This window comes from Manis javanica, chromosome 1, assembly GCF_040802235.1.
Source record: "Manis javanica isolate MJ-LG chromosome 1, MJ_LKY, whole genome shotgun sequence".
NCBI lineage: Eukaryota > Metazoa > Chordata > Mammalia > Pholidota > Manidae > Manis > Manis javanica.
The window spans coordinates 11,759,671-11,775,192 of NC_133156.1; the positions used below are offsets into that span (position 1 = coordinate 11,759,671).

The 15,522-nt window shown below is 40.0% G+C and overlaps 1 protein-coding gene and 1 non-coding gene across 7 annotated transcripts in view; one reads left to right on the plus strand and one right to left on the minus strand.

Annotated features, from left to right (window-relative positions):
• Positions 1-14,675, minus strand: part of MTMR6 (myotubularin related protein 6) — a 50,002-nt gene extending 35,327 nt beyond the window's left edge. For 4 of the 6 annotated variants that reach the window (XM_073228270.1, XM_073228243.1, XM_073228220.1 and 1 more), the window contains exon 1: positions 12,372-12,390. Coding sequence is in view for 2 of the 6 variants with exons in the window: in XM_073228155.1 (XP_073084256.1) it covers positions 13,984-14,049; positions 14,471-14,494 (90 nt within the window). In the remaining 4 variants the exon portion in view is untranslated. Of the gene's footprint in view, positions 1-12,371; positions 12,391-13,983; positions 14,050-14,470 lie in introns of those variants that run through there. The other 2 variants (XM_073228155.1, XM_073228202.1) reach the window with 2 other exon arrangements.
• Positions 14,676-14,894: 219 nt separating this feature from the next.
• Positions 14,895-15,082, plus strand: LOC118969498 (U2 spliceosomal RNA). The gene has a single exon (XR_005057424.2). It is a non-coding gene; the product is annotated as a U2 spliceosomal RNA (small nuclear RNA).
• Positions 15,083-15,522: the final 440 nt, after the last annotated feature.

Below are 15,522 nucleotides of genomic sequence, written 5' to 3' on the forward strand. Positions count from 1 at the left end.
TGTTGTACTGCATCCACTGGTGTCTCTTTTAGGAATAGTTGTATTTATTGTATTTTCATAAATATATATGTTTTGGGGAGGAGATTTCCTCTGAACTACTCATGCCGCCATCTTCCCGTGATCCCTCTAAGACTATTTCTTGATACCCCCCTAATTTCTATATTCAAAATTACCTGAAATTCTTCGTTAGACCTTTAATTTTTGTCACCTACATACAAGCTTTAAAAGCCTAGTGGTTCATCTCAGTATTTCCCAAGTACAGTTCCCAAGCCCCACCTCAAGCCCATTCAAGCATCTCAGGCAGTGGTGACCAAGAATCTGTATTTTGAAGAAGCTCACCTGGTCATTCCTATTCAACTGATATTCCTTCTAACTTTCACTCCAAATTAATCCCTCTTGCGCTTAGTCACATTAGGCTAGGTTCTTTCTCTATCTTTATGCACTTTTCCCAAACATTTAAGGCCCCAGCTTTTCTAGTCCTCCCATTTTAAATGGGTTTCTTACAACTTCAGTCCTTTAAAATATGTATCTGCATTACAGGCAAGCATGTACACACCACATCATCTCGGAAGAACAAGCACATAAAAATATAATAGCAGGAAAAAGAGTTTATAATTCATTCAAAAAAATGTACTGGTCATCAACTGAAGGCCAATCTGTCTGGGTCTCATTTTCTTCACCCGTAAAATGAGGACAATAACCTCTCTCTTCTCCCTCCAGGGCCACAGGAAGATTGGATAACAAATGTCAGTACTTTACCCAAAGATTGCTTGACAAACAGTAAACAATACAAATGTTTGCAAAATTTACTACTGTTAGTAAGCTGATAAGCCAAATTGAGCCCTGACAACCTTCTGTATTAAACTAATGTCTAGTTAAGTTCAAATATTGAAATGAAGAAGCACGTGGACTTGAAAAGCAAATTCAGTATTTGAATGTACTCTAGAGTTTACAAATCTCTGTTTTCCTAATATAAGTGTTGAAAGCAAAGATCAACAAAACTTTCTTGACTAAAACAGAGAGAACACAGAATTCTCAAGAGAGGAGATATAACCTAAAGAGGGAGGGGCGTAATATTTGATGAAAAAGAAACACTTGTTAAGGCAGAGAATGTGGGTGGTAGATAAAAGACAAATGGAGGACTGTAAGCACAGCAGTCCATGACCAAATAGGGCTTTTAAGAAGATATTTCCAATGGTAATGTGAAGAAACTATTGAGTGGGAAGAGACTGGCTGTGGGGTAGCCAGGTAAAGGGCTAATAATGTCATCCATGGTGCCTAGGAGAGATATGAGAAGGGACAGGATTAAGAGGAAGCCCATCTTGACCTAGTAACAAAACTGATGTGAAAGGGCAGGGAGGAGAAACGGGGGCTCCTTCAGGATGTGAAGCTTGTCAGATGGTCACCATGCACTAAGGCATAAAAGGAAACCTAAGTCTGAGAGTTCATCTTGAATATAATTACCTTGATAAATGCAAAATCATATTCAAATCAAGAAAATACAATAGAAAACCATTACATAACAGCTTCGATATGGCAATTCCCTATATGGATGTGACAGATAATAAAATTAATCTGAAATTATACCAAAACATTTAGTAATTAAACTAGAGTTCTGGAAAAAATAAGAGAATTTCTGATTTTTTTAATGCAAATCCTAATATAAATTTAAAAAATAAAAGAAATTGGATCTTTTTCAGAGTTAAAATCATCAGTATACAAATCTCAAACCACAGACTTAGCTAATTTCTAAACATCAGCTACTGCCCCACACTTCCCCTTTTCACTGATAAACTGAAAGTAATTTACAGATGTTGCTACAGATTTTCCCCAGTGTTTTCTTGGATATTTAGGATATTAATATCTCATATATTTAGGAAGCAACTATAAGCACTGGAGCACCACAAAAATAGGTTAGGATCCTTTAATTACAGTTATAACCACAGGCAAAAATGGGGAAAAGGAAAAAGGTTATGGGAAAATAAAGAACAAAGAAGAAAAATGAATGGGGCAGGGAGAAAATAATTGGAGGGTGTGGTCATTATGGTGAGGCTGAGAACACCAACCCATTACCGGAAGGGTTATTAGGTTGAATTGTTGCCAACCAAGAGTCTGCGCTAAAAGGTACCTTAATGGTATACACAGGAAGTCCAAATTTCTGCCAATTACAAAGCTGGAAATGAAAAACACAGGGAATCACACATACACAGGATCTCATTCAGAACATTCACACGCCTACTACCCCCAAGAGGGAAAAGCAGCCTCTGGGCGAGGAAGGGACAAAGGGCCTTCCTCAATCAAAGTTCTGTGACCAACAGCTGCACTTACTCTACAGTTACAGGACAGTAGCTACTGCAGCAGGAAACACACTGTCAAGGCTTCTCTGGCTTGTTGTGATCCCTTTCTATAACCAGGCACCCCTTTGGGGCCAGTAGACTCATTACGCCACACTCCACAGTACTGACACCTTGCCAAGAATTATCTATCAAAAGAAAATGAATGGGCGGAGCCAAGATGGCGGCGTGAGTAGAGCAGTGGAAATCTCCTCCCAAAAACACATAGATCTATGAAAATATAACAAAGAAAACTCTTCCTAAAATAGAGACCAGAGGACACAGGACAACATCCAGACCACATCCACACCTGCAAGAACCCAGCGCCTTGCGAAGGGGGAGAGGAAGGCCACAAACCAACAAGAAGGGAAGCTCTTCCAGCGGTCACTCGTACCAGCTCTGCAAACTATCTCTATCACCATAAAAAGGCAAAACTACAGGCAGACAAAGATCACAGAGACAACACCTGAGGAGACTGACCGAAATAGTCCTCCTGAAAAAGAATTCAAAATAAAAATCATGAACATGCTGACAAGAGATGCAGAGAAAAATGCAAGAGCAATGGGATGAAGTCCGGAGGGAGATCACAGATGTCAGGAAGGAGATCACAGAAGTGAAACGATCCCTGGAAGGATTTATAAGCAGAATGGATAAGATGCAAGAGGCCACTGAAGGAATAGAAGCCAGAGAACAGGAACGTATAGAAGCTGACATAGAGAGAAATGAAAGGATCTCCAGGAATGAAACAACACTAAGACAACAATGTGACGAATTAAAAAGGAATAATATTCGTATTATAGGGGTACCAGAAGAAGAAGAAAGAGGAAAAGGGATAGAAAGTCTCTTTGAAGAAATAATTGCTGAAAACTTCCCCCAAACTGGGGGAGGAAATAATCGAACAGACCACGGAATTACACAGAACCCCCAACAGAAAGGATCCAAGGAGGACAACACCAAGACACATAATAATTAAAATGGCAAGGATGAAGGACAAGGAAAGAGTTTAAAGGCAGCTAGAGAGAAAAAAGTCACCTATAAAGGAAAACCCATCAGGCTAACATCAGACTTCTCGACAGAAACCCTACAGGCCAGAAGAGAATGGCATGATATATTTAATGCAATGAAACAGAAGGGCCTTGAACCAAGGATACTGTATCCAGCACGACTATCATTTAAATATGATGGCGGGATTAAACAATTCCCAGAGAAGCAAAAGCTGAGGGAATTTGCTTCCCACAAACCACCTCTACAGGGCATCCTACAGGGACTGCTCTAGATGGGAGCACTCCTAAAAAGAGCACAGAACCAAACACACAACATATGAAGAATGGAGGAGGAGGAATAAGAAGGGATAGAAGAAAAGAACCTCCAGACAGTGTATATAACAGCTCAATAAGCGAGCTAAGTTAGGCAGTAAGATACTAAAGAGGCTAACCTTGAACCTTTGGTAACCACGAATGTAAAGCCTGCAATGGCAGTAAGTACATATCTCTCAATAGTCACCCTAAATGTAAATGGACTTAATGCACCAATCAAAAGACACAGAGTAATAGAATGGATAAAAAAGCAAGACCTATCTATATGCTGCTTACAAGAAACTCACCTTAAACCCAAAGACAAGCACAGACTAAAAGTCAAGGGATGGAAAAACATATTTCGGGCAAACAACAGTGAGAAGAAAGCAGGGGTTGCAGTACTAATATCAGACAAAATAGACTTCAAAACAAAGAAAGTAACAAGAGATAAAGAAGGACACTACATAATGATAAAGGGCTCAGTCCAATAAGAGGCTATAACCATTCTAAATATATATGCACCCAATACAGGAACACCAGCATATGTGAAACAAATACTAAGAGAACTAAAGAGGGAAATACACTGCAATGCATTCACTTTAGGAGACGTCAACATACCACTCACCCCAAAGGATAGATCCACCGGGCAGAAAGTAAGTAAGGACACACAGGCACTGAACAACCCACTAGAACAGATGGACCTAATAGACATCTATAGAACTCTACATCCGAAAGCAACAGGATATACATTCTTCTCAAGTGCGCATGGAACATTCTCCAGAATAGACGACATACTAGCTCACAAAAAGAGCCTCAGTAAATTCCAAAATATTGAAATTCTACCAACCAATTTTTCAGACCACAAAGGTATAAAAGTAGAAATAAATTCTACAAAGAAAACAAAAAGGCTCACAAACACATGGAGGCTTAACAACATGCTACTAAATAATCAATGGATGAATGAACAAATCAAAATAGTGATCAAGGAATATATAGAAACAAATGACAACAAAAACACAAAGCCACACCTTCTGTGGGACACAGCAAAAGCAGTCTTAAGAGGAAAGTATATAGCAATCCAGGCACACTTGAAGAAGGAAGAACAATCCCAAATGAATAATCTAACATCACAATTATCGAAACTGGAAAAAGAAGAACAAATGAGGCCTAAAGTCAGCAGAAGGAGGGACATAATAAAGATCAGAGAAGAAATAAACAAAATTGAGAAGAATAAAACAATAGCAAAAATCAACGAAACCAAGAGCTGGTTCTTTGAGAAAATAAACAAAATAGATAAGCCTCTAGCCAAACTTATTAAGAGAAAAAGAGAATCAACACAAATCAACAGAATCAGAAAAGAGAATGGAAAAATCACAACAGACTCCACAGAAATACAAAGAATTATTAAAGACTACTATGAAAACCTATATGCCAACAAGCTGGAAAACCTAGAAGAAATGGACAACTTCCTAGAAAAATACAACCTCCCAAGACTGACCAAGGAAGAAACACAAAAGTTAAACAAACCAATTACGAGCAAAGAAATTGAAATGGTAATAAAAAAACTACCCAAGAACAAAAACCCGGGGCCGGATGGATTTACCTCGGAATTTTATCAGACACACGGAGAAGACATAATACCCATTCTCCTTAAAGTGTTCCAAAAAATAGAAGAAGTGGGAATACTCCCAAACTCATTCTATGAAGCCAACATCACCCTAATACCAAAACCAGGCAAAGACCCCACCAAAAAAGAAAATTACAGACCAATATCCCTGATGAATGTAGATGCAAAAATACTCAATAAAATATTAGCAAACAGAATTCAACAGTATATCAAAAGGATCATACACCATGACCAAGTGGGATTCATCCCAGGGATGCAAGGATGGTAAAACATTCGAAAATCCATCAACATCATCCACCACATCCACAAAAAGAAAGACAAAAACCACATGATCATCTCCATAGATGCTGAAAAAGCATTTGACAAAATTCAACATCCATTCATGATAAAAACTCTCAGCAAAATGGGAATAGAGGGCAAGTACCTCAACATAATAAAGGCCATATATGATAAACCCACAGCCAGCATTATACTGAACAGTGAGAAGCTGAAAGCATTTCCTCTGAGATTGGGAACCAGACAGGGATGCCCACTCTCCCCACTGTTATTCAACATAGTACTGGAGGTCCTAGCCACGGCAATCAGACAAAACAAAGAAATACAAGGAATCCAGATTGGTAAAGAAGAAGTTAAACTGTCACTATTTGCAGATGATATGATACTGTATATAAAAAACCCTAAAGACTCCACTCCAAAACTACTAGAACTGATATCAGAATACAGCAAAGTTGCAGGATACAAAATTAACACACAGAAATCTGTAGCTTTCCTATACACTAACAACGAACCAACAGAAAGAGAAATCAGGAAAACAATTCCATTCACCATTGCATCAAAAAGAATAAAATACCTAGGAATAAACCTAACCAAAGAAGTGAAAGACTTATACTCTGAAAACTACAAGTCACTCTTAAGAGAAATTAAAGGGGACACTAATAAATGGAAACTCATCCCTTGCTCATGGCTAGGAAGAATTAATATCGTCAAAATGGCCATCCTGCCCAAAGCAATATACAGATTCGATGCAATCCCTCTCAAATTACCAGCAACATTCTTCAATGAAATGGAACAAACAATTCAAAAATTTATATGGAAACACCAAAGACCCCAAATAGCCAAAGCAATCCTGAAAAAGAAGAATAAAGTAGGGGGGATCTCACTCCCCAACTTCAAGCTCTACTACAAAGCCATAGTAACCAAGACAATTTGGTACTTGCACAAGAACAGAGCCACAGACCAGTGGAACAGATTAGAGACCCCAGAAATTAACCCAAACATATATGGTCAATTAATATTTGATAAAGGAGCCATGGACATACAATGGCAAAATGACAGTCTCTTCAACAGATGGCACTGGCAAAACTGGACAGCTACATGTAGGAGAATGAAACTGGACCATTGTCTAACCCCATATACAAAGGTAAACTCAAAATGGATCAAAGACCTGAATGTAAGTCATGAAACCATTAAACTCTTGGAAAAAAACATAGGCAAAAACCTCTTAGACATAAACATGAGTGACCTCTTCTTGAACATATCTCCCCGGGCAAGGAAAACAATAGCAAAAATGAGCAAGTGGGACTACATTAAGCTGAAAAGCTTCTGTACAGCAAAAGACACCATCAATAGAACAAAAAGGAACCCTACAGTATGGGAGAATATATTTGAAAATGACAGATCCGATAAAGGCTTGACGTCCAGAATATATAAAGAGCTCACACGCCTCAACAAACAAAAAACAAATAACCCAATTAAAAAATGGGCAGAGGAACTGAACAGACAGTTCTCTAAAAAAGAAATACAGATGGCCAAGAGACACATGAAAAGATGCTCCACATCACTAATTATCAGAGAAATGCAAATTAAAACTACAATGAGGTATCACCTCACACCAGTAAGGATAGCTGCCATCCAAAAGACAAACAACAACAAATGTTGGCGAGGCTGTGGAGAAAGGGGAACCCTCCTACACTGCTGGTGGGAATGTAAATTAGTTCAACCATTGTGGAAAGCAGTATGGAGGTGCATCAAAATGCTCAAAAGAGACCTACCATTTGACCCAGGAATTCCACTCCTAGGAATTTACCCTAAGAACGCAGCAATCAAGTTTGAGAAAGACAGATGCACCCCTATGTTTATCGCAGCACTATTTACAATAGCCAAGAATTGGAAGCAACCTAAATGTCCATCGGTAGATGAATGGATAAAGAAGATGTGGTACATATACACAATGGAATACTACTCAGCCATAAGAAGTGGAAAAATCCAACCATTTGCAGCAACATGGATGGAGCTGGAGAGTATTATGCTCAGTGAAATAAGCCAAGCGGAGAAAGAGAAATACCAAATGATTTCACTCATCTGAGGAGTATAAGAACAAAGGGAAAACTGAAGGAACAAAACAGCAGCAGAATTACAGAACCCAAAAATGGACTAACAGGTACCAAAGGGAAAGGAACTGGGGAGGATGGGCGGGCAGGGAGGGATAAGGGGGGGGAAGAAGAAGGGGGTATTAAGATTAGCATGCATGGGGGCGGAGGGAGAAAGGGGAGAGTGGGCTGTACAACACAGAGAGGACAAGTAGTGAGTCTACAACATTTTGCTAAGCTGATGGACAGTAACCGTAATGTGGTTTTTAGGGGGGACCTGATATAGGGGAGAGCATAGTAAACATAGTATTCTTCATGTAAGTGTAGATTAATGAATAAAAATAAAAAAAAAGAAAGAAAGAAAAGGGGGATTACTCCTTGATAGGATAAAACTATTGGTAAATCAAAGATTAATGCATGCTTTAAATATCCTTAATGTTGATCACTTAAAGGGTGTCAGATGATCAGCTATGGAGGTACTCTTTTCTGATAATATTCCTTTCTCTTAATAAAAATAAAAATTAAAAAAAAAAAAGCAGTTCCTGTGTGCTGACCTCCAATGAGTTCTACACAGTGGTATAGAGGGCATGTCAAAGTGTGGGCAAAGGGTCTGTTTGTTTCTATGCAGAAGATCAAGGCCTAGCTTGGCTACCCAGAAAATGAACTAAGATACGATATGAGGAGGAGCTTCCGGCATCAGCACTCTCTGGAGGACTTGTGCCGGGGGATGATCATCAAAAAGCCTCCACAGGGATCCCGACGATGCTGCGGTTGTGGCTGCATGCACCCCACCATTTTCTGGACTTGCCATTGGAATGAGGAGGGAGATGTCTAGGCTGGCATGTGCATACAGTGAGACAACGAATTTGACCGGATCTGTACTGTTGGAACTCAACCAGGAGTTGGGAGGGGTGCAAGTTGTAGCACTCCAAAATCTTATGACTATAGACTATCTACGGTTAAAAGAACATATGGGATGTGAACAGATCCCAGAAATGGGTTGCTTTAATTTGTCTGATTTCTCTCAGAGTGTTCAAGTATAGTTGGACAATATCCATCATATCATAGACAAATTTTCACAAATGCCTAGGGTGCCTAAATGGTTTTCTTGGCTTCACTGGAGATGGATGGTAATTATAGATTTGCTTTGTTTATGTCACCGTATTCCTATTATGTTAATATGTGAGCGCAAGTTAGTTAGTAGTTTAAAACCTATACATGCTTAAGGTACTCTACAAGAAGATATGTCAAAGAAATAATCAATCCTCCCATGTTTTCTTCCATATGCTACCTCTATAGCTTTTCTTCTTCCTTCCTAATTACAACCCTTAAATAGAATTCGTGCCTCATATCGAATTTACCGAGTATCATAATTCCTCCAGGTGGTAAAGATACCTCAAGACAAGTGCTGGGCATAGAAGCCACAGGGCATAAATCTGCAAAGAAGTAAAAAGCTAACCTTTTCAAACAATATGGCTTCTCTCTCACTTACCAACTTTACATCTCCCTGTATGGCCCCGGAAGATGACTGGTTAGCCAGAGACGGGTAAGATTCCTCAAGGGAGGAACAACCTAAGACAGGCACAGTCGCAGGGCGGCCATCAGGTGAGAAATTGGGGATCAACAGAGATGAGGCTCAGAACCTCACCCCCCCTGTTTTGAGAGAAATCTTCTGCATCCGTGGATGTTTTGCTGCCCTTGTCTAGCTTGGATTAATACTTAGTCCATAGGCACACACCTGATCATCTACATTTGCCCCCTTACAGCACTAAACTAGGTTTTCTACCTTTATCTTGCGTCTACCTACCACTTCAGCAGTTTATTAAAAATAAAAATAGTAATAATAATAAAGGGAGAAATGTGGGATCCACATATAAATCAAGTATAAAAATCAAACTAATATTCATATTTGACCTGATTATTTATAGTTCATAATGCATGATCAAAACCGAAAGTTTCTGTGATGAATGCCCTTGTACTGTTCACCATGTAAGAATTTATTCATGATGTAAGAATTCGTTCACCATGTAAGAACTTGTTCGTCATGCTTCAGAAGATTGGAGACTGACGAGAATTAGGCTTGAGATGGATTAATGATTGTGCATTGAGCATTGAGTCCCCCATACAGAATTTTATTGTTGTTAACAACCATTTGATCAATAAATATGAGAGATGCTCTCTCAAAAAAAAAAAAAAAAGAAAAGAAAATGAGCACCAAGTCACCTTCATGAAGTAGAAGTAAGAATCAAAGGGCAGAGATTTTTAACTTTTTTCATTCTTGTACCCCAGTTCCTACAACAGAGTCTGGCTGCATAAATCACCAAATGAAAACAGTATAGATACAGAGGCACTTTTCAGTCCTATCTAAGTTTGCTTTTCTGCAGTGTTGGACAGTTGGACATGAATGGTTTCCTAACTCAGTAAGAGCAAAGATGTCGCATTAGCTTTCAAGGCTCTACAGTAACTTGTCCCTGTACCCAACTTTAATCTACTATGCTCTCCAGGTCCCTCACTCGGCTCCAGCCACACTGGTCTTGCTGGTTCTTACCAACCAGGCACACCCAGCACGGGGGGGGGGGGGTTGCTTTTGCTGTTCCCTCTGGGACTCTCCCTGCCACCCCACCCTTCCCCAGCCCTGCCCATGTGAGGCTCTGCTCCCGCACCTCTTCCAGGTCTGCCCACTCAAGTGCCACTATCTCCCTAAGGCTTTCCCTAACTACCCTACTTAAAATTGTCCTCCCCTGCCCCCATACTGACACTCCTCACAGCATCTACCACCATCTACTATATTATATATTTGACTTATTATTGTTGTTATTGTTGTATCTTCCCCAATTAATTTTGTAAAGGCAGGAATTTTTGGCCCATGGAGGGAAAAGAGAAAGACATTACAATAGGGCAGACTGGTCCCTTACTGCCTGTGATTCACCAGTTCCCACTGTATCCCTAATACTCTATTCCTCTGCTTGCTGATTTTTAAGTATTCCCAGAGCACTAGCCTTCACACTCTTCTTTACAAAGCCTGAACATACTCTTCTTGAATAAACTCATCCACAATAGAAAATATCAGTGATTACCTAAGCACTGATAATTACTCCCAAATCTGTTTCTCTGGGCCAGACCTATTCTCCAATTCTAGACCCTCATAATCAGTGACCAACTAGACAAAATTCTACCACCTTAAGTTCCTCTCATCCATCCCCTCCTTGCCATTCCTACTCACCCAGACCTGCCTCACTAGGCAAATCTCTTGATTAGATGATGACTGCGGGGCAGGGGAGAGTAACGGTTAAAGGGGACTAGGATCAGGAAGACCTGGATTTAAGTTCCCAGCTCCACCTCCTCCTCAGTAGAGCTGGCTATTTCAGTCAGTAGAAATTGTTTTATTTCATCTCTCCACGTTTCAGTTTTTTCATCTAATGGAATATTAGTAAGTAAAACAGCACATTACACGGAGATAAGTACTGAGTTGTTCCTCAAAATCTACTGGCTCTTATTTCAAAGATAATTAATGTCAGTTTCTCCTTGTCCATGATTCATTCTTAGTTTTACATCTCCTTCCCTCTGTTATAGATAACATATATTTGTATTCAAACATATATGATCTCACATTCTAATGACAAAAAGGGGTAACAAGCTAAGAAACTGGGCATTACTTTTGGAAAACTCAATTTGAGCCGTAGTGGGGTCAGACTTTCACAGGACATTCCATTCTTTAACAAACTCTATGAAGCTGGATTTCATATATAGCTTAGGAAAACATTCTTCCATTTCCTTCAGTAAAGTTCCATTCACAAACAGCACAAAATCACGTGACATCAATCTATGATGTCAGCTAAAGCACTGAAGCCTGGCAGGGAAGGGAGGAAGTCTGCATAAAGCAGAACGGCCTCTGCATTTTGTCCATTGTTTCTTGGCAAGACTATCTCATTATGGCAAAATCAGAGCTCAAAGTGATAGGCAATAGCTGTTCCTTAAGTATAGCTTGGAAATGCTTCTTCAGAAATTCAGATTCAGACTTCACATCTTTATAGGGTGCTATAAAGTTAGTAAAAACAAATGTGACCAAAACAGGATTTCTGTTTCTGAATTTCAGAACCAAAAAGCCATTTAATTAGTACTCAAGCTAAAATATTTTATCTGATAAATCTCTGGTTAGTAAGCAAAGAAAAAACTATAGACAATACAAAAAAACACGATTACCACATAAATATTACTGACTTATGTCAAGAAGAGGTTTAGGGAAGAAAAGACTCTAATAATTATTATTAGGATTTATTTCTGAATTGATATTATACACATCTTAACAGATTAACACTAGAGAGGCAATGGAAAAGACATTATGTAGTCTTTGGAGTTAGATTAACCTTGGTTTAAATTTTGACTCCATCCCTTGTGAGCTAACTGGGCAGGTTATTTAAATTATCTCAGCCTATTTCCTCCTTATCTGTAAATGGAAATAATGCGCCCAACTGGCAGGGTTATTTAAGAGATACGTGATAATTCTGTATGACTAACATATTTTTGAAATTGGAAATATTGTGAAATAACACTGTATAGCTGGCTTTATTGACGTATAGTCCCTCAATAAATGGTAATTACTACTTTTCAAATGTAGCCATCTGAACAACATTCAACAAATTAAGGTACATATTACTACTCTATAGTCAGTTCTTGATCATAATAACTAGAGTTTAAAACAGCTAAATAAATTTAAAGCATTCATTTTTAGTTTTTAAATACTTACAATTCTTTTTGCAGCAAATTTACTATGTCCAGGTGAAGGCTATGCATAATAGAAACAAAAAGTTGGCTATGTTCATATCAATCTTTTAAGAAGAAGTTATAATTTAAGAAAATCTTATAGCTCACACAATTATCAGTATGTAGTAAGAGGTCCATGTCTCTCATGTTCCCTGTAGCATACCCAGTGTCTGTATGATGCCTGGCACATTAGGTATCCAGTTAATACTTGTTTATTACAGTCTATACAGAGCCATATAAGATTATTTCAGAGTATCAGTGATATTAATGCTAGAAAAAAACCCCAAAGTAATAAAGGAGCAAACTTGAGAAGTAATTTAACAAAAAAATTGGTTAGAAATCTTTTAGTCTTTAAAAAATCTTAAAAGGATCTTACTAAACCACCCACATGAGCCCACTTTTAAAAGGTAAATCAGAAAAATAAAGAAAAGTCCATTAATTGGTAGTTAAAGAGGAACATCATACCAAATGAAAGTCAACAGCAATACTCTTAAGGAAATAAGAGTAGCTACAATTATATCAAAAAAAAGAAAATTGTGTGTGTGTGTATGTATATACACATCATAAATTTATAGTAGAAAGGCTTAAAATAAGCCAAGGAATCCTAAGGATTTTTGAATATTCTGTTCACTCTTGCAAATAACCTGGTAATAGGGTTTGTTCTGATTAAATGCAGTTCACTTTTACTGTTTTTCTACTGTGTGCTGTGCACTGTAGCAAGCATTATGAAAGAGGTAAATATGAGGTTCAACCTGGTATACAGAAGGAAAGCATGTGTACACAGCCTATATAACACACACTTTGGAACCAGCACAAGAACCTGATTTGATGCTTACTCTAGTCCTCTTTGCCACCTCTACATCTTTTACTAGTCTGGTTAGGTTAGTTAATCACCCTTCTATTTTCAAACTTTGAGTTCCAGAAACTTGAATTCTAGAGTCACTTTACCTTTCCTCTCTTAAAACATATTTTTTTAAAAAGGGGGTTAGTTTTTAGTATCTTCGATTTAATTGCATAAAGTCTGTGCAATGTTAAAAACGAGCTCTAATAAAAATCCACGTACACCTTAAAACGGTTTGTGAAACTAATTGTAATGACATAGATCTCAAATTCTCCGTGAAACAAATGAAGGTGACGTGTGTCTGCTACTTTCCTAAATGAACAGTAACTTTCAGGATGAACAGCAATTGGCTGATGGTTTCAGCAAAACACGGTGAGTCACGATTCACAGTGCGTTCTCTTCCTGATTTTGTAAGCCTCCCAGCGATCTTATTCAATTCTTTTGGTCTTAGGTTTATGTTTTCTCTCTCCCAAAGTTGACGGTGAACTTAAATATTGTTGGTAAAATGATTTGGTAATATTTTTATGTCATTTTCTTCAGTCTCAACATTTTAACGGAATCCTGAGTACTTTGTTCTCCAAACAAATGCCTTTCGCACAAATTGAGCACACCGCTCAACTGAAGAACAGTTCCATCAGACACCTGAAAATACGGGATAACGTTTTTTCCCTTCTCCGTTAACTCCTCTGTTAAGCTGCGTTTGGACAGTTTTGAAGCACCGAGACGGAAATACCCAATGTAAACAAGTACACACCACGACCAGAAAACGAGGTGGCGCCGAGGGCTGATCTCCGCAACTCCCAAAACTTCCATCAAGCACCTGGGACACGGGACAATTAAACATGAACAAGGAAAAGCACACGCAGCAACCGAACGTTAATTTGAGGACCCACCGACCTTCCGATCTCACGAGTCGGCGCACGGCTGAAGGTCCCCAAAGCTAAAGCAGCCCCAATTTTGCCCAAGAAAGTGCAGCGGAAAAGAGGCGGCCACCAATTTCTTGCGACTTAACCCCAAGCAGCCTCAATCATCCGAACCCCGACACCAAGGTCTGAAAGCAAAACTCTGACTCCTGTAGTGGCAGAGGCCCCGCACCCTCCTTGGCCCAAACCGCAGCTGCCCTCCCCGGCGAGGCCCGGGGCAAGGCCCCCGCCGGCCGGTCCTCAGCCCGACTCGGTCAAGCCGAGCTCTGCCCAGCCGGCCCCGGGCCAGCGGTGAAAGGCACTTCCGCGCCCAACTACCTTGGTCGTACGGATGTGCTCCATTCCGGGAAGACTTACGCCGGCAGCCCGCCTCACAGGGGCGCGGTAAAGAGAGAGAACCTGAGCAGCGACCCGGGCCCAGCAGGAACCACCCGCCGCTTCAGCTGGCTCCGGGCGGCGCCCACCGCGCAGGCGCAGCCGGCCAGCGCCGTGTCTTAGAAACCCGGCCCCAAACCTAGCGGCCGCCTGGTGGGCGGGGAAGGCAGAGTAGAGCATGCGTGGAGGGAGAGCGGCGTCTGGTGGGAGCGTGGCCGCCGCGGATCCCACAGCGTCCCCTGCTGGTGGAGGCTCGCCAACCTCGACAAAGGCGGTCCTCTGGGCAGCCGGCGGAAGACCAGAAAAGCCAGGGTGCTGGGCGGGGACGGAGAAGCATTTTCTCTGCTCAAGAATGGTTTCTGGGGAAATAGCTTCTGGACCTTTGGCCAAGATCAAGTGTAGTATCTGTTTTTATCAGTTTAATACTTGATACGTCCTCTTCCGACGACAATATATTAAATGGATTTTTGGAATTAGGAGACGGAATGGCGCTTGCTCCGTCGACTCCGCGCATCGACCGGGTATTGCAGTACTTCCAGGAACGGTGCACCTCCTTTCCAGGGGAAAATTATGGTTAAAAAAGTAAAGCAGAAGGAAGTTAGAAGTAATGTCAAAGAGATAACTTGAAGTCTGCAATTACATTTAAACTAAACAACATACTGAAAATACAAACAGAAAGAACATTTCCCAATTTATTTTATGCGGCTGGAAAAACCCTGATACCAAAATCTGACATAGATTTTACAAGAAAAGAAATTACAGAACAACCTTTCCCATAAGCATTGATGGAAAACTTCTAAATAAAACATTAATGTTGGGGGAAAAAAGTGGATTCTGGGGACATCCCTTTGTAAAGATAATTTAGTGGCTGAGGGTGAGACAGGGTGAAGGCCATCACCGTACCAGTGGACACCGTACCAGGGGACAGCACCAAATTTTAGTACTTTCTCTTCAGTTTGAGTGTCAATTCTACACAAAAGAATCTAAGAAGATAA